Raw genomic sequence first — 13531 nt, 5'->3', positions numbered from 1 at the left:
AACAATATGCAAGTTCTTTCCCCTCTCACTTTAAACCTATGCCCTCTAGTTTTGGACTCCCCTACACTGGGGTGGCAGCCCTGCTGCCTCACAGAGCCGGGAACCTGGGTTCAATTCTGGCCTTGGGTCACTTTGTGCGGAGTTTGCACTTTCTCCCCGTAACTGTGTGAGTTTTCTCCGCGTGCTCTGGTTTTCCTCCCACACTCCAAAGATGTGCAGATTACGTTAATCAGCCATGGTAAATTGCCCCTTACTGGCAGGGAGATTAGCAGGGTAAATAAGTGGGGGATAGGGCCGGGGTGGGATTGTAATCGGTGCAGACATGATGGGCCAAATGGCCACCTTCTGCACTGTAGGGATTCTTTGATCCTATGCAAAGACCTTGGCTATTCACCGTATCTATGCCCCTCATGATTTTATAAACTTCTTTAAGATCACCTCCCCGCTCCCAACCTCCTACGCTCCAGGGAAAAAAGCCCTCCTTATAATTCAAACCTTCCAGTCCCAGTGACATCCTTATAAATCTTTTTTGCACCCTTCCCAGTTTAATAACATCCTTCCTATAGCAAGGCGACCAGAATTGTACACAGTACTGCAAATGTGGCCTTACCAATGTCTTGTATCGTTGTAACATAACTTCCCAACTCTTGTACACAAATGCTATGACGAATGAAGGCAAGTGTGCCAAATTACTTCTTCACTACCCTGTCTATCTGTGGTGACACTTTCAAGGAACTACTTACCTGCATCCCTAGGTCTCTCTGTTCGACAACACTCCCCAGGGCCCTACCGTTAACTGTGCAAGTCCTGCCCTGGTTTGTCTTCCCAAAATACAAAACCTCGCTTTTATCTGAATTCAACTCTATCTGTCATACCTCGGCCCACTGGGTTACAACAAGTTCTCCTTCACCTCTATCTCTGTCAACTGTTCCGTAAGAAGTCAGTCTGTCCAATACATTTATTGTGGATTGATCCTCATTGGATGTTCATGTGTATCCACTTCTCACTCTCGTCAAGTGCAAGAATCCTAATTTATATCTCCCCTCCATTGTCCATGGATGCTGCGACCAACTAATATCCAATCGAGATACTTCAGAATGGGGTGGAGAAAAATAACTCAAAAATGAATGAAAACATTTTACAACTACATTTGGAATCTGTAAAATGTGTCTTGATTGGTGTGTGTCAGCCGGACTCTGATAGCACCAATCTCAAGTCAAAAGACTCTGGCTCAAACCTCACCCACGAACATAATTTAGGCCAGTGAAGCCAAAGCTATTGACCATAGGCTCCTCAATCCTTGGCTATCTAGCACACAGCTCAGACAAACTACAGCTGATGTTTCTTATTATCTGATTTGTCCAATTAGTTGTGGCCTGGAAGACTGGAAAATAAGTGTTGTTCTATTGTTTTTAGTGCGATGGTCTGATTGGTGGGTAAATCCTAAATTGGAACATCAGTGGCCTGTTAATGCCCAATAGAGACCAATGAATGGAAGTATGGTCTTAAACTTAATGGATGCCTTTGTGACTAAACAGTTTACATTGACGCATTCTACAGAGAAAAAGAATGTGAATCTTATTGTTGGCCAAAGCAGTACAGAGGAAAAACTGTATTATATGAAGTGCCACATACAATATTCAACCAAGATACCACCTACCTGTTCCACCGGTTCAGGTGGAGGTCAATACATTATTTCAAAAACAATGTTCTGAACAAAAGCTCCCCCCCCCACCCCCCAATCCAAGCCCACCTCAGTCAACATCACCAATGTCCTGAACCCCATTCCTCCTCCTCAGTCAACATTACCACAATCAGAATAACTGGTCATTTATTTCATTGTGTGACCTTGCTAATTCTTGTGGGAAGAGCATTTGAAAGATGTGGTAAAGGCATGCATTTATGTACAATCCCAGCCATACCCAGTCTTTAGGATGAAAGTGTAGTCACGATACACTTACCCCCTTGAAATTCCAGCCACTGACTGTGGAAAGCAGGGAGGAGGTGCTACCTTGTAAGGCAGACCTAGGAAACAAAAAACAAATAGAATTTTTACTGTCAGAACCTTTGACAAACATCAGTAACAGATTAAAATCCAATATCAGTCAGAGTTCATCTGTATTTCAAGGGCAATTAGGGATGCTGGCGTTTTCACTGATCCCCACATTCCATAATAGTATTTTTAAAATCCATTATTTCTCCTTCCATTTTGTCCTACACATGACCATGTTAAATCTCACATGCCCTTGTTCCATGTCCATAAACAACAAAACCTGAACAACATTCAAGTTTGGGCTGATAAGAGGTAATTGCTTGTACCACACAAGTGCCAGTCAATGGCTATCTTCAACAAGAGACAATCTAACTACCTCCCCTTGACACTCAGTGTCATTTCTTTCACTGACTCTCCCACCATCAATAGATATCCTGAGGTCACCATTGGCCCGAGGTGTAACTGGATCCGCCACAAACATTGTAACTACAAGAACAGGTCAGAAGTTGAGAATTGTGTGGCAGGTAACTCATCTCGTGACTCCTCAAAGCCCACGTAGTGAAAACTGCTGAGCCACCTACCCTGAATCCACCTACCTCGTTGCAATTAAAATAGTGATAGGGTGGGGAGGGGTGCAGATAAGGCCTTTATGCAACCATTCATTGGCCGAATAAGTGCCTCAATTTCACAGTAACTTCGTTGCAGTGTTAGTGTGAACCTTACTTGTGACTAATAAATAAACTTTAAATTTTTCAATAGACCAAAGGGCAGTCGGGCTGATACCTTCCCCACTCAATTTAAATTGGACAACAGGTTGTGGGTGGGCAGGAACATGGTGGGAAGGCTATTCACTTTATTTTTTTAGCCTCCCCTCACCTTTAAATAGGCTGGTGAGGAGCCCAAATCCAGCCCCAAGTTGTCATTGTAAATTAACACTTTAACGCTGGTCACCCAGCACCCTACACAGAACCTCCTCCTCTCAACTCCAACATTACTCCTCTGGCTTGTTTGCGGGGGGGGTTAAGGAGATCAATATCAAACTTCCATAGTGACGATGGTGTGAAATTTGGACTATTTTAACGCATAGACCTCGTTTCCATTTGACTTGCCCACCTGTCAGAGCTGAAATAGTAGCAGTGCTAGAAAAAGGTGGCGTTGAAGGATGAGAGCAAGATGTGACTGAGGGCCATGTGACCACCGATCAGCCAAGTATTTGAAAACATAGTCAAGAGGCAAGGATCATTAAGAGAGAAGGTGTCACCATCTACAGGCCAAATTTCAATCAAAGACAGAATGTTAGCACAATCCTCTATAGTCAGGTTGTCAAGGGCCTTTTGTGAGTGAATGGACATTCTGGAGGGAAATTCAGAGAGACACACACAGACAAACAGACAGCAATTGTAGATCTGCTGGTAGATAGTGGTGCAATTGAGATGGGAAGGAGGTTGCTGATTTTAACCCTAGAATGAGAAGATCTGTGAGAGAGAGGAGGATGGGCGGTTGAGATTACTGCTTGCAAGAATACAGCTAAGGATACTTCAGTGGGTTCCACGGAGCATACTGGAAGGAGAGAGACACACAGAGGATAGCTGCGGATTTATTGAAGGGGCATTCAAATTTAGGATGTGGCAAGAGAGTTGGAAGTGGTGACTGGATTGCATAGGGATCGAATGGGGAAGCGAAAATAATCCAAGCTAAATCAATGGAAAGGTAGAATGGTGAGATGACATGGGGGAAAGAGAGAGTGGTTTAAGAAAGGTTGAGGATAAATGGAGAAAGAAGCTTGGATTTGGCATGACAGCCAAACCACACATGTAAATGGTTAGGAAGGGGAGTTGAGTGATGCAGACGTGGTAGAGATTAAGTGAGACATGTCACAGTTGTAATCAAAGGACGGGAGGAAAGAATCTAGAACCAACACAAGTTAAAGTTAGAGAGTCTGTGGTGGAATGAATTCAACATGTAAATAGCATGGAATCAGCTTTGAATGTCTAAAATCCATCGTCCAGGTTGAGGGTTTGTCAGAACTGATCATTGCTTATTTATTTATTTATTAGTGTCACAAGTAGGCTTACATTAACACTGCAATGAAGGTACTGTGAAAATCTCCTAGTCGCCACACTCCAGCGCCTGTTCGGGTACACAGAGGGAGAATTTAGCATGGCCAATGCACCCAACCAGCATGTTTTTCAGACTGTGGGAGAAAACTGGAGCACCTGAAGGAAACTCACGCAGACACGGGGAGAACGTGCAGACTCCATACAGACAGTTACCCAAGTCGTGAATCGAACCTGGGTCCCTGGCGCTGTGAGGCAGCAGTGCTAACCACTATGGCACTATGCCGCTCCCCAGGCCACCTTTTCAATATTCCCCATTCATGGAACCACAATTCAACTCACTACATTGTGTCTGTCTCATCCCATCTCCCTCAACCAGACAGTCAATTGGGTCACCCAGCTGAGCACCTTTACTCTGGCTGCGCCAAAGCCTAAGTAAATCATGTAACTGTGTTTGATAGATAACTCATTTAATCTACAAATGGACTAATTAAGTAATTTATGGACTTCATTTAAAATGAAATTATTTTGTTCCTATTGGCTTGGTGATACTACTTGCTTGAATTTTTAAATAACATTTGCTGCAAATTTATGCAGAATCTACTTTTCACCTAAAACATGGACAGTGGATGAACAGGGAGGGTATTTAATGTATTCAGGATTTCAATTGTTTGAGATCATTTAGAATATAAATGATTCACTCTGAAGTCAGACCATTGGTCGCTGCCCATCCACTTTCAGTTGGGATCTACCCAAACCACTGGTCATAGACATGCAACCAAAGTGAAGGAAGGTAAGCATCTTATAACATTTAACACTGAGCCATCAATACTGAAAGCATTTAATGTATCATTTATCTCGCTGCAACTTGCGAGACCTTGCTGTGCACATACTAGATAGCAGGGCAGCACCATGGCAGAGTGGTTAGCACTGTTGCCTTACAGCGCCAGGAACCTGGGTTCAAGTCTGACCTTGGGTCACTGTCTATGTGGAGGTTGCACATTCTCCCCGTGTCTGCATGGGTTTCCTCTGGGTGCTCCGGTTTCCTCCCACAGTTCAGAGATGTGCAGGTGGATTGGCCATGCTAAATTGCCCCTTGACATCCCAAGGTTTTTAGTTTAGATGGATTAGCCATGGGAAATGTTCGGGGTTACGGTGATAGGGCCTGTGTAAGGTACTCTGTCAGTTCAGAGAATCAGTGCAGAGTGGCCTCTTCTGCACTGTAGGGATTCTATAATTCTATGACATACTTCCCTCCCCACATTTCAAAAATGCTTAATTCATCGTGAAGTGTTTTGGCCTGTGCTGAGGTCTTGAACAGTGCTGTATAATACAAATATGTTCTTTATTCTTGATGTTTGTCTTCACAGATACGGGGACTTGCAGGCAGACTCTAGTGAAGCCTATTTCAAAGGAGCACATTCTTCTGGGAGAAGGTTACTTCGGTAAATTGTCAAAACACCTTCAAGCCAATCGTGAATTATCTGGAAGTGATGGTTTCGCAAAGTGGGATAAGTAGTTTCAAACGATCAGTTACTTGGAATCTGTATATCTGAAGACAAACATAATTAATCTGTTTAAATTGTCAACATAAAAATTGGTGATACAAAAATCAAACTTCCTCTAGCATACAAATCAAACAGTGTTCCATGATTAAATATACAAAATAGTGACGCTACTGGCCAATAAGAGAGATACAGCATGAATGGGATCAAATATTTGGTCATTTGTGTGAAAGTAATCAACTTTTGATCTTTTTGTAAACAGTTCATTAAAAAAAAACTGAAAATATCTTGCAGCAGCATTCGTTATGACTTCACCAGACCAAGTGATTTGATTTGGTATAAGTTAGAACTTGGATAAGAGGACTTTCAGATAACAATTTTGCAATGTGCTGCCATACATAAAGGCAGACAAATCATCATTCTCTTCTATTCACATATTCATGAATTCCATATTTGTTGCTGGGCTCTGAACATGTGCAAATCCATATGCACGTCAAGCTCTTTTTCACTGAAGTAATCGTATTTTGTGCCACGCAGTTAGCACCAACATTCACTGACAATATTTCACTGCCAATGTCCATTCCAGATAGAAGTGTGTGCAATTTAGGCAATTTGATTATTACAGCAGGTAAGCAAAAGCTCACATTAAGAGTTAGAACAATCTTATTAGAAGACAACTTAAAAAGTAACTCAGTACTTCTGGCATGGAGGAACTTGACAGGTCATATATGGTCATCATTCCTATTCTTAAGACAGCAGTAGGTGATTTTAAAGTGGATGACTAATAACGTATAACCCATGCGTTGCTTGCAAGCCTGTATTATACAGTGCAGTGGAAGTGCCCACACTAAATGGAGAACTCTGATTGAATAAACAGTGGGCCTTGCACTCTCAGAATGCTATTAATAACATCCCACCCCCAAAGTATGTTGATTACATCTCCAACAGCTCTGCCCACCTCACTGGCGACATTTAATGTTCCGACATCCTAACAAGACTGAACTGTGCCATGGAGAACCCAGGTCTGCTCAAATCAATCAAGCAACACAAACATCACTACAGTACATCCAATCCATCAATACTCGTTCCATTACTCGGATGTTATCAACTTGTGGATCCCCGTCCCCAATAGTTAGAAATGATAACTCCTTAGAGGAATGGGGGGAAAAAAACAAGAGAAAAAATGGCTAATGTTAGGGACAACACTTGGACATTGCTTATTGATTTCCTACAGCAATCAAGCAAGTTCCAAGATATCATGGTTAACGTTAATTTTGTTTTAAAAGGGCGTTTAAAGATCTGCCATCTGGATACATATAACAGCATCTCGGGCATCTTCCAGACACACTGGGGGAGGGGGAGGGGGACATTCTGCCAACCCATTGTGCTGCTGGAGCAGCGCAACAGGCTGGGAGACATCAGCGGAGGCCGTGTAGCAGCCTTCTCGCTGGACACCCTGGCCTTCACACGTTTCCGGCATCGTCAGCCCCGCACCAGAAATCGGCGCAGAGCTGAATAAATCATTTAAAACCAGGATTTGCATCCATTAGCAGGCCCAGGATTGAAATCTCCAGGCCCGCTAGTGTCTCCCCCCCGCCACCAGGAGTGGTTCACTCCAGCGGGGTTTATAACAGCTCCCCACTAATGTGGAGCTCATGGCCCAACCCTGCTGGAGTGAAGGAGGGCCATAAACGCCCCCTCAGGAGGTTGGGGGAGAGGGGGGGGGGGGGGGGGGGGGGAGGGGAGAGGGTGCGGGGGGAGAAGGGTGTGTGTGCCCTCAGGCATTGCCAGCGCCAACCTGGCTCCCCCCAAGGGGCAAAGAGGCAATGCCCAGGGGGCACCTTGGCACTGTCCACCACACACCAGGCAGTGCCAATGGGGGTGGGGCGGGGGGTTCCCGCTGCCACTCTGCATTTGGGATCATAGGCAGAGGGAGGGAGGACAGCGACTGGGGCTGGCCATCGGGGTGGGGATGCATAAAAAGAAATTGGGAGATCGAGGCGGGTCCAGGTGGGCTGGCAGTCGAGGCTGTCCCGAACATCTCCAGGAGGCCAGCGATCCGGCAGGAGGCAGCACTACGGGGTCATGGGGCTGGCTAGCAATCGAGCTGGCCAGCGATCGGAAGGCTGGCAGTACGGGGCTGCTACGCATGCGCCGATCTGGGTTATGAGAGATCAGCGCATGCGCAGTGGCCCGCTCAGCACTATGCTGCCAGCCTCTCCAGTGGGAATAGACCCCACCCTCAGCTTCTCAGCGTCATTCATACTAGGGCACTCTGTGATGCTTAGAGTGTGGGAGATTCATTTTGAAAATCCCGCTGAAAAAAGCAGTGGGATTTATCCCATGTTTTACATGAATTTGGCACTTAGAATTTCTTTGGAAGTACTCTGCCCTCTGTTCCCACAATCATGCACCTTGCTATTCGGGATTGTCAGAGACATTTCCCTTATTAGATAGAACGTATTAACACTCAATGACGTCATGCAGAAGTCCCATCTTGTCTCAAGTATAAAATCATACAAAAATTCTGATGAACCAACTTTTTGATGTGGTGATACAGAACTTTTATATGTACCATTTCAGTAAATACAATGATAGAGCATAACGTCATGATCACATAACAGCTCTTTCCCTAAAGTAGCCCATGAGCGAAGAATGTGTGTGTAGCCCCCTTCATTTATGAATGATTCAATTTATAAATAATCCAGCAAACAAGCTTTCACCTTAAACAAATAAAGGTGAGTCTATTACAAAAATTACTACTGAAAGCTCTTTAGGTAAAAATGATAAAGCTATTAACCAAAATGCAGATGCAAAGGGTAAAAGCAGATAAAGGTCAAAACATATTTGAAGATGAGATTTCACAAGGGTTTCTATGAGATATCATTATCGGCTGGTTACTTAAGTCCCTTTCTCTCTGAAGTGAAGGGGTTGAAACCTGAGGTTCCGTTAGCAGTTGTGATGGCTTTTGCAGTTGACCATTTGGTGTTTGCTTCTCTCAGGTGGATTCAACAGGTCAGCAGGTTTTTGGGAGAGTGAGAAGATTTTCTATTCCTCATGGCACCTACAGGTTGCCTTGACTTTTTATTTGGTAGAAACAGCAGTTGATTTCTTTAAAAAAAACCTTTCCTCTTTGTCCTTACTTGGCCAAGAACCCTCTCTGAAATTGTTTCTCAGAGTTCTTCCTGTGGTTCTGCACATAAAATGGTTATTCGTAGCTGGTCTTTATACCATTCATAAACTTAAAATGTTAGCTAATATGTGATCTGGACAAAATGCCAAGTTATCATCCAAATAAAGCAAGTGGTAATTCCATTCAGCAATCCAAAACTGCCAAATCAACTACAATGTTCAAAAGGAGCCAAGTTTTCACACCTTCAGGGAAAGCCATGATCTATTGGGGACTCAATAAATTTCAAAGGTCTTTTCATGTCTGGGTATGCCCGCCTATTCACTTGAACTTTTCTGGAAGCTTAAACACAATGCAGTTGAAACGTTCAAGTGACTTTTGGAAGCCATTTTTAAGGCTTTAAAAGGTTTCCATTTAAAAAGTTAGGTTCACTTTCTTTGCAAAGTCTATAATATGGCAAGAACACATTCGTGACAATTGTCAAACCATCCCCTAAAAAGCATATCGCGTGTCCAAACTAAAATGATAAACCATCTGAATCAGGTGACAATTTGGATGGGTATCGTACTCAAAACCTTGTGATGCCACTAATCACAGCACGTTTTAAACAAATCCGTACTTTCACATGCACTGCACCATTACAGCCTGTCATAACTGATACTAAAGTTAGAGCACGGAGAGACCTGGCAGAGTAATCTTTTGCATGCTGGATTAACTAATTGGAATACTGCTTAATATTTCCTTTCATTCATGTCTGAATTAAGAACATTTCTGAAGAATGGAAACGTAGCGAATCAACTCACTCCCAGGTATTTAATTTCTACATAGCTCAGTATTCCAAGACTTAGCACTGCCTCCGATGATCCGTCACACCCTGTGAAGAAGCATCTGTCCTCTGTACTGCTTTGTCCGAATTCCCTACCTGGCCTCATTGTAATTATATTCTGTTGTACCGTTGCAGATCATACTGGAGCACCAACATACTTTTCCTCGGTGGCGATTGCTTGCAAGGCACCTGACCTTGAATTATGTACACCGTAAAGCATTGCTATTCCAACACACTTAGTGGGAATGGACCTTTTCTGCAATTGCATGGGCACTTTTCCCAGTGTAATATTTTAAAAATTAAACATCACAAGCAGCAGCTAAAATCCAATTTAAATCAAGAACACAGAAAAACAAGATTTTTTTTAAAAACCAAAAACATTAAGACATTATCTTGCTTTGTAATTAGCAAAAAGAATCATTATTTGACGTGATGAGAGATTAGTATTAAAAAAAGGTCCAGTCTCAGCAGCCGCCACCCTTGTTATTTCACAATGTCTGAAGCTGAGTAATTTGGTTCCATTAGATCTGCAGATACAGCATTTGGCCTTGTTGCTCGATTACCCTACACTGCAGCCTGTTGACAGCACCTTGAAGTTGGAAACACAAATGAATCATATCTGAATACTCCAGTGCACAGTATTATTCTTCCATCCCTCCTACACAGTGAGTGATAGATGATTCATTTTTGTTCATCGTCACCACAGGGGATTCTGCATTTACCAAGTCAATCACACGGCCAGGAGTCAAGCTTTCCTCCAGGTCAAAATATTAAACAATTAGAATCAGAGCAAAAATTGCTGATTTCTGCTAATAAACTGATTGAGAGCAAAAAGGATGCCATTTTTTTTTTTAAAGTACACATAACAACCAAACTCAGTCCCGATCAAAGCTGTGTGGAAATTCAAACATATCCATCGAAAACTTCTGTCCTTGTTCGTGGCTGGGATTCTCCGGCTGAGAGTGAATGGAGTTTTGGCTGGAACACCAAATTCTACTTTCTCACCAGTACATGGACAAGATCGGAGAATCCTGCCCATCAAGTCACAAAACTTCTAACTATCCAACATTCACGTGCCCTCACTCTAAAAAGAAACATTCTTTACCAAAATAGAGTGACCTACTTTCTGAAAGGTTCTTCACAGAAAACCACCCCAGCCCTCACCCCAACCCCCACCACGCATCCCCGGTGGATGAGTTCTCAGTAAACGTATGTCAAGGTGGTGGTGAACTTGTGGCACAGTGGTTAGCACTGCTGCCTCAGCGCCAGGGACCTGGATTCGATTCCAACCTCGGCTTACTGTCTGTGTGGAGTTTGCATGTTCTCCTCGTGTCTGCGTGGGTTTCCCCCGGGTGCTGCAGTTTCTTCCCACAGTCTGAAAGGTGTGGGTTAGGTTGATTGGCCATGCTAAATTGACAATGTCATGGGGATTAGCAGGGTAAATATGTGGGGTTACAGGCCTGGGTGGGATTGTGGTCAGATGCAGACTCGATGGGCTGAATAGCCTCATTCTGCACTGTAGGGATTCTATGAACTGGCTCAAGAGTCATTCACACATTCACATTATGAAATAACTTGCATACATTTATTATTTTTCTTAGACTTACACTGAACACATCCTCTGCCTCATTCTTTTTGAGGGATGGGAAAAATATCTTGGGAGGTGATGGACCATAAATTGAGGCCTACTGAAGTGTGGGGGCGCAGATCTCCAAAAGGTCAAGAACGATTGGGGAGATAAACACAAGCAGCTGCCAGGCTGAATTATCAGCAACACTGCCTACTTGAACAAGGTGATTTCTGAGATAATATGCAGTGTTTCAGTTTTACCAAAGAATGTTCATCCTCCAACAAAAAGTCTTTTGAAAGGGTATAATTTTTCAACTTTCTTCCAGAATGTAAAACTGGCATTTTCTATCGATCGAAAAGCCAGCAGTTGTATAACCAAACCAAACCCAGAACATCCACCTGGTGTTAAGTTCCACAAACGGGAAAGAAATAAATAACCAGATCATCCATTTTGGGAGTTGTTTGTGAAATGAATATTGGCCAGAACTCCCCGCCTCTGCTTAGAGAAATATCTTGGGATCCTTTTCATTGACCTGACAGAGCCTCAGTTTAATATTCCATTCAGAAGATAGCACCTCCAATGCAGAACTCCCTCAGTACAGCACTGAAGTTCCAGCTTAACTTATGCACTCAGTTCAATTTGATAGGCTATTACACTCAACATCAATTTGGATAACAGCAATCGACTCCAGGCACAGATCTGTCCCATTCATTTCCATAGCACTGAATTCCTGACTGGAGCAGATTATTCTGCTGAAACATAAAATATGCTGTAATACTTTGCAGCTTTTCTTGAAGGAATGTATTGGAAAGTCGTTGTTCCTTCATGTTAGTGGGGTCTTCTATACCTGATAATCTTGCCAGGTTCCAAGCTATTATAATAAACACTAATTGAAAGAGGTTGATCCTCCATTTCCAATACCTGGTGTGTGTTACACAAACGTACAATCATCAATTCTCCCAATCGCTAAGGAAAATATAAACCCTTTTTTGTTGGGATAATCTTTCCCTGTTTCATTAATATGTTGCTCTATTCACATGCATAATCTTGGCTAAGTAATAACTTGTAGATGTGCCAACATCTGCCAAAAAGCTAGTTCTTTGCAATGAAATAAAAATTTGTAACAGCATTTTCTTGAGTGTAACTCCCCCAGAACACAGAAATGCTGCACACTGTATAATGTTATTCTCATTGACATGGAACTATTCACCGTCTCGGTGGAATACATTGGCCCAGATTGTGTAGTCAGGGGAAAAACGATGATGCTCACGGCTGACCTTGAGGAAGGCTACCCACAAAGATCCAGCAGCCTTTCTGGTGCGGATTTCACCTTCCACAATGCTAACTTCATTCAGCCGTCACCAACCAAGAATTTCTGGCATCCAACAACAGTGGTGTCATCAACCAGGCCAAGCAGCTGATAAACATTCTCAGACAGCAAAGCAGGAAGTCAAAAGTATTGATTGTCCTTGATTTCTTAATCGTCTTACAGAGAACAAAATAGCGATTGGGACAAACACATGGAATTAAAATAGCTGATATTTTGTTAACAATCTTTTTTAAAAAACATTTTAAAAGTTGATATCATAATGGAAAAAATATATATTCCACAATATAAAATTACTTTTTCAGGGCCAGAGAGCTTGTTGAACAATAATTATGACTTGGTATGCCTTAAAAATCTAAGGTGGAATTATACGGGCATACTTTTTTTAATACTAAACCTTTGGGAGGGAGCCTGCCCAGGGGAAGAAGGGCTGCTCCGAAGTCAATGGCCGTTAATAAACTGGAGGTAATATCTCTACCCCACAGGGTCAGGAAGTCTCGACTTGCTGCTGTGAGAGACTGGTCACTCTTGATGAACTGGTAGGAAAACCAGTCCATCATTCAAACCAGCCTCCCACCCATTGACTCTGTCTACACTTCCCGCTGCCTCGGAAAAGCAGCCAGCATAATCAAGGACCCTACGCACCCCGGACATACTCTCTTCCACCTTCTTCCATCGGGAAAAAGACACAAAAGTCTGAGGACACATAACAACCGACTCAAGAACAGCTTCTTCCCTGCTGCGATCAGACTTTTGAATGGACCTACCCATTGATCTTTCTCTACACCCTAGCTATGACTGTAACACTACATTCTGCACTCTCTCGTTTCCTTCTCTATGAACGGTATGCTTTGGCTGTATAGGGCGCAGGAAACAATACTTTTCACTGTACACTAATACATTTGACAATAATAAATCAAATCAAACAGTGGCCACAGGTGCTGCACTCGAGGCATGAGGTGGTGAGCCGCAATGAATCAGAACTTGGTAAGTGTTAGGGGGTTCGTTGAGGGAATGGGAGTCGAATTTTGAGAAGCCATAGCAGGAGGGCATCATGAAGAGTTTATATCCGAGGGGATCTCCAATGGGGCCAGCTAAGCAGGGACACTCCCTGCCCACTAGC

General features: G+C 43.1%; 1 protein-coding gene across 2 annotated transcripts in view; it reads right to left on the bottom strand.

Annotated features, from left to right (window-relative positions):
• Positions 1-13531, bottom strand: part of arhgef3 (Rho guanine nucleotide exchange factor (GEF) 3) — a 305631-nt gene that overhangs the window by 195864 nt on the left and 96236 nt on the right. For both annotated transcript variants that reach the window (XM_078209601.1, XM_078209602.1), the window contains exon 2: positions 1962-2025. In XM_078209601.1, the coding sequence (XP_078065727.1) occupies positions 1962-2025 (64 nt within the window). The remainder of the gene's footprint in view (positions 1-1961; positions 2026-13531) is intronic.

Source organism: Mustelus asterias, chromosome 3 (genome assembly GCF_964213995.1).
Source record: "Mustelus asterias chromosome 3, sMusAst1.hap1.1, whole genome shotgun sequence".
In the NCBI taxonomy this organism is placed as follows: Eukaryota; Metazoa; Chordata; class Chondrichthyes; order Carcharhiniformes; family Triakidae; genus Mustelus; species Mustelus asterias.
Note: the sequence above shows the minus strand (reverse complement) of the source record. Positions and strands in the feature narration are given on the sequence as shown.